The sequence below is a fragment of the Pararge aegeria genome, chromosome 8 (assembly GCF_905163445.1).
Source record: "Pararge aegeria chromosome 8, ilParAegt1.1, whole genome shotgun sequence".
Classification (NCBI taxonomy): Eukaryota; Metazoa; Arthropoda; class Insecta; order Lepidoptera; family Nymphalidae; genus Pararge; species Pararge aegeria.
Window position 1 is genome coordinate 9248304 of NC_053187.1, and position 5814 is coordinate 9254117.

At 34.8% G+C, this 5814-nt stretch overlaps 1 protein-coding gene across 1 annotated transcript; it reads left to right on the forward strand.

Annotated features, from left to right (window-relative positions):
* The first annotated feature begins 893 nt into the window (after nucleotides 1-893).
* LOC120625992 (glutamate receptor ionotropic, delta-2-like) lies at nucleotides 894-5489 on the forward strand. Its single transcript, XM_039893272.1, has 9 exons — nucleotides 894-1591; nucleotides 1797-1921; nucleotides 1996-2089; nucleotides 2183-2342; nucleotides 2894-3121; nucleotides 3530-3638; nucleotides 4225-4409; nucleotides 4999-5103; nucleotides 5373-5489. Exons 1-9 carry the CDS (start codon nucleotides 894-896, stop codon nucleotides 5487-5489), a joined length of 1821 nt encoding a protein of 606 aa, XP_039749206.1.
* Nucleotides 5490-5814: the final 325 nt, after the last annotated feature.

Here is a 5814-nt window from a genome sequence, read left to right on the forward strand (position 1 = left end):
CGACCTTATCACTAAAAGTGATCTCTGCCAGGTAACCTTACCGATAGTACACAACAAAACATGAGAGACGGGAAATCGCAATTAAAATAAACAATACATAAATTTACACACTTAAGTACATACTACTAATAACTAATATAATAAATTATTAAAAGAGATAAATAAAATAAGATATAAATAAATATAAATATATATATATATATATATTAACAAATATTTATATATATTTACTATAGATACATAAGTACACATATACGAACAACAAAATTATAATGACAAATAGTGATGTCTAACACGGCTTTTGAAAATAGCTAGGGATTTAGAGCGACGAATATCGTCAGGGAGTGCATTCCACAGCGTTGCAGCTTTTATTGTGAAGGATTCCGAGTAACTTTGAGACTTACATTTCATCATTCGGAGAATATTCTCCCTAGCAGAACGCTGAGATCCTTGAGACGGACACGGGCAAAGGAAATGAAAGCGTTGTTTAAGGTAGAGTGGTGTCCAAGGATGAAAAAGAGTAGAATACAGGATTGAAAGGACATGCAGATTACGCCGATGCCTAATAGGAAGCCACTTCAATTTTTTGCGATACTCAGAGATGTGATCATATTTCCTGAGACCAAATATGAATCTTATGCATAAGTTTTGTAGTCGCTCCAGCTTACCCAGAAGGTCCTCAGTCAAGTCTAAATAACAGGCATCGGCATAATCTAAAATTAATTGATTATACATTTGTCAAAGATATTATTAGGTCCCTCGGTTATTTCAAACTCCCGAGTGAACCCTAATAGCTCGAATCGTATGTAATAAAAAGAGCTGATATTTAATATTTTCAGTTGGCTTCAGAAGTCAACACTAACGTATAATAAAATCGTTTACTTTTTTTCAGGATGATTTTGATACCGAAGACTTTTTTGCCCATCGAAATATTGCTGCAGATTATAGTTAAAAAATATTTCTCTTCCGCGTATTGTCTCACAATTGTTTCAGAAGATTTATTAAAAATACCATTATTAAATAGTTATATGTATATTTTTAGTAATAACACTGAAAATCTTGTTGATCTTATGCTTAACGCTTCTGAAGCGGGTTGTTCCGATTACATCGTGCATATTAAGGAACCAAAAGAGTTTTTTGTTGCATTTGATAAGGTCCTGCATAGTGGAAATATAAGAAGAAGTGATAGAAAGGTGATAATACTATCACCTTGCGTTGGTGATAAAAACATTACTTCCTATGATTCAGTTGAAGTTTTATCTATGCGAGAAACAGCTTTTATACCAAATGTCCTGTTAATTGTATTAACAGAAGAAGAATCTGATTGCAAGTCTTATGATTTGATTACGCATAAATTTGTTGGGCCGGTTGACAATAAGAAACCAATACTGTTAGACAGATGGAATTCATGCAGGAACGCTTTTGAAAATAATGTTAACTTATTTCCCCATGATATGTCGAATTTACAAGGTAAAATAGTAAAAGTGGCTGCATTTACTTACAAGCCTTATGTACTTCTTGATCTTGATGATGAATTAGTACCATTTGGCCGTGATGGGGTGGAAGTAAGAGTAGTGGATGAATTTTGCAGGTAATTTTAAACGGTTTCCATAAAAAACATTTGTCTTGATGTAACTGTATTACGGATAGCCAGAGGAGCAAGAGTCGCAAAAAATTACAGCCTTATCAAGAAAAATGTATCTATATTCATTTTTCCAATATCATTCCTTATTGGAAAATTGAAAATTTTCGTTTTCATTCATTTTGGAGTTAAATCAATACTTTATTTTGTACAGATGGATTAATTGTACCGTAGAAATAGTGAGGGATGATGAGCACGAATGGGGCGAAATTTATGACAACTTTACAGGTGTTGGTGTGATAGGAAATGTTTTTGAAGACAGAGCTGATCTTGGTATAAGTACGTATTAATCAGAATTGACTTTTCATAAAATACCTTAAACACTTTAATTATGTACAACATGTATTTTTTAGCCGCGCTTTACTCTTGGTTTGAGGAATATGTTGTTATGGATTTTTCCGCTCCCGTTATAAGAACTGCTATAACATGTATAGCGCCTTCACCAAGGTCAGTTTGTTTTGTAGTGTACTTTTTTGTTTGCAATTTGGTAGAACTCAAACACACAGTGCCCTATGTAAACTGTACGTTTTATTGTTTTAGCCTGCTAGCGAGCTGGGAAATGCCATTACTGCCTTTTAATGTGTATATGTGGATCGCAATATTTTTTACATTTGTATACGCCTCCGTGGCCCTAATCATAGCAAAAGGATTTTCAACAGACGAAGTTTTACTTACGACATTTGGAATTATGTTAACACAGGTAATGTTATATTTGTATAAAATGTTTGACACTGCTTAATATAAGATGTACAAACATATTATGCACGAGCTTTAGATTAGGTACTTATAAACATTGTATAGAATTGAGTACATGTTAAGGTTATGTTAGTATTTACATTAGTTTCGGTTATGACTATATTATGTAATATTAGTTATTGTTAAGGTCATAATAAAATTATTATTCTTAGACCTCCGGTAAACATAATCCCTAATGGTAGGATAAGGCCAATAATGCAAAATCGTTTGAATATTTTGTTATTTAATTGATAAGGGAATACGAGTAGTTTCCTGTGATACTCCCGAAAATACTCAGCTATTTAAAGTTTCAATTAGTTACAGGTAGGTATAGTATGATCAATATAAAATGCAGGTTTTTCTAGCTCAAAAAATATATGACTTACATGCAATACTCCAACTTTCATGTAAACACCTACCTTATAAACTTAACAATAAAAAAATCCAACCCAGCCTCAAGAAGTAAAGTTCATAGAGCCTTTCACCCTTCTATAATATATATTTTTTATATTCTAGTCACGGCCTGAAAGAGGCTTCATTTCTTGGCGTATACGTAGCGTTATGGGATGGATGATGATGACCGGTTTGGTTATTGACAACGCCTACGGAGGGGGTCTAGCTTCCACCTTCACTGTGCGGAAGTATGAGAAATCTGTTGATACCATACAAGACATCGTTGACAGGCGTATGGAGTGGGGCGCTACGCACGACGCTTGGATATTTTCACTGATGCTTTCGCAAGAGGTGAATTACTCTATCACTACGATTGGGCCACCACAACCAGCCGTTTTGGCGCTGTTATAAGACTGTCCAAGGAAATAAAATTTCAAACACTGTATTTTTAGTTCCCACGTTCCCAGAATGTTCCCTGCTGTTATTTGTATTGGTACGATTTCTACGTATCGCGTTGTCTTTCTTTGTAATATCTACGGATATTACAAAGAAAATACAAGTAAGTTACGTAGGTAGAGCGCCTTTAGCAGTTGCAGGACAAGTCTGAAACTCCGCTTTAGTAAAATGTTATAAAAAATCATTTTTTTTCGGCGCGATACCTCAAACCGTTTTGTCCACAGAGTGAAAATTCTTATTTTCTTAACATTATAATTTCCTATACCTAAAATACATATAAGAACCGTTACCTTTTTGTTGCAGCCATTGATCAAGCAATTGTTGAGTTGCTTTCGTACGTATCCGGCAGAGGAATTAATGCAGAAGAGCTTTGAAAAAAGCATGGCTTTCAGCATTGAAAAGTTACCTGCAGGTAAATTTAGTTCTTAGTAGATCAAAGGTACCTTACAGGAAAAAAAAGAAGAATAGAAATAAGCTGTTGCGGGATACCTGGCAGCCGGAGAAGTGAAATATTTCTTTTTTACACGATTTCAATTGGTATTTATTTAAAAGTATCTATGTTTAAGTACCTACTGAGATTAAGCCTAGATATGCTTGCGCTTGACAAATATCATGCCTGAATGTAATGATGAGAACTAATTTGGCGCTTGCCCAGTAAATGCCTAATCACAAATCAAATCTTCACGTTAGGTATCTGATTTTTTGAGGAAGGTAGACTTTATAGCAGTACGCTGCGTCCCTTAATCTGCGCGCTAAGCCGCAGGACACAGTTCGAAATTTATAAAAAACAATATAGAAAAGACGCAGTAAAGTTACGAAAAACGGCATAAGAGAACGTCATGCAATTTGCTATGACGGCAAAGGGTTGTGAGTTTTTGAGTATCATTAACTTGATATTATAATGCTTAAATCTCGCCGCTCTGCATTAGAGCGGCACTGAGTCAAGGTCAAAGCTCTAAGTACCAACTACTAACGATGTTGATGATATTGTCTTCTAGGTTACTTTGCAATTGGAGAATATATTACGAAAGAAGCCTCTTTGGACTACACAATAATGTTGGATAAATTTTATTATGAACAATGTGTTGTGATGATGCGAAAAAGTTCACCTTACACAGACAAAATCAACGTACTAATTGGGCGTCTTCATGAATCTGGGCTAATGCTTTCATGGGAGACTCAGGTTCTTATATTTTTGGAATTCTTTATTGATGAACCTATAAAAATACGTTTTACGCTAAGATAAAATTTTCAGGCTTGTGGTCGCACATATAATTAACAACGTCCTCGAAAATGTCCAACATCAGAACACGTATCTATGATTTAGTGCCAGTTAGAGTGGATAAGTATTTATAATTCCTAAAAAAGTCCGGTTTAACCAATTAATATTTGGGGTAGTAATGTGACAATGAGTGGTTCCTTGTTTGAGCGTTGACTGGGTTTATTGAACTTCCATGTTTGATTCGAGGAGCAACGCCGCGGAGTTCGGTTGGGGGCTCGGGCACACGGGCTTACTTTTAGATTCAGCGCCCAGGGCCGGTAAGATTGCCCGCCCCATAAATTAATGGAAAAAATCAAAAGGCATAAAAAGAAAGAAACTGAATCAGTGCAGTCTTCCTCCGCTGTACTATTCTCATTTTCTGTATCCCTATTTCACCTACTAAGGGTTTTAAATGTTTAGAATCATGCTTTAGCTTTATCCCATAGGAGTTATGGCCACGGGAATAAGTAAGCACTTAAGCCTATAACCTTAATTAATTTGGTATTTCCAGGTAGCTTTACGGTATTTGGATTTTAAAGTACAATTAGAAGTTAAACTATCGCGTTCCAAGAGAGATGTTGAAAATGTTGAACCGTTGGGCTTTACACATGTTTTGGTTTGTTCATATTTATTTTATTATTTAGTCGGACATTTCTATTCATTGCTACTGGTGTACAGGAAAGTACTGAAAAATAAATCTATGAAGAAAGTAAAGATATATAACTAGGCATCTCCCTCTTGAATTGTAAATCTTTCGCAAAAAATATTTTCAAATCTAATTTTCATGAGATTAGTGTATATTCAAACATGTTCAATTCTTGGCTTTATTCATACAAATTATAACTACATATCCCATCAAACTGTGTAATATGTTTTATATTGCAGGGAATATTCTGCTTATATGGGTTGGGCGTGATAATGTCGGTCATCGTCTTCATACTGGAAATTATCGTACATAGGAAATATAAAAAAACATCACTCAACCATGAACATGTATCGTAGATAATAACTAAAAGGTAGTAACCAGTTTTGATACCCATACCTACAAATCGATCAACTAATACTAGTTGTACATGCTCTACTGAAGTTTTCTTGTAACATAAGTAGATATTATGTAGTCAGTGCATGCATACACAAAAGTACTGCCTACCTGGAAAAAATTATACAACTCATACAGGATAAGGGTTTTTTCCTTTTTTTGCTATCTCCTTGCTACGCCTACCTTAATCAAAAGCCCTGGGCGGGCCACTGTAGGTAGGCACGGCGTACTGTCTATATAAAATAGCCTACGCATTATATTTTTTTATTCGATTCTTCTAAAAACTTT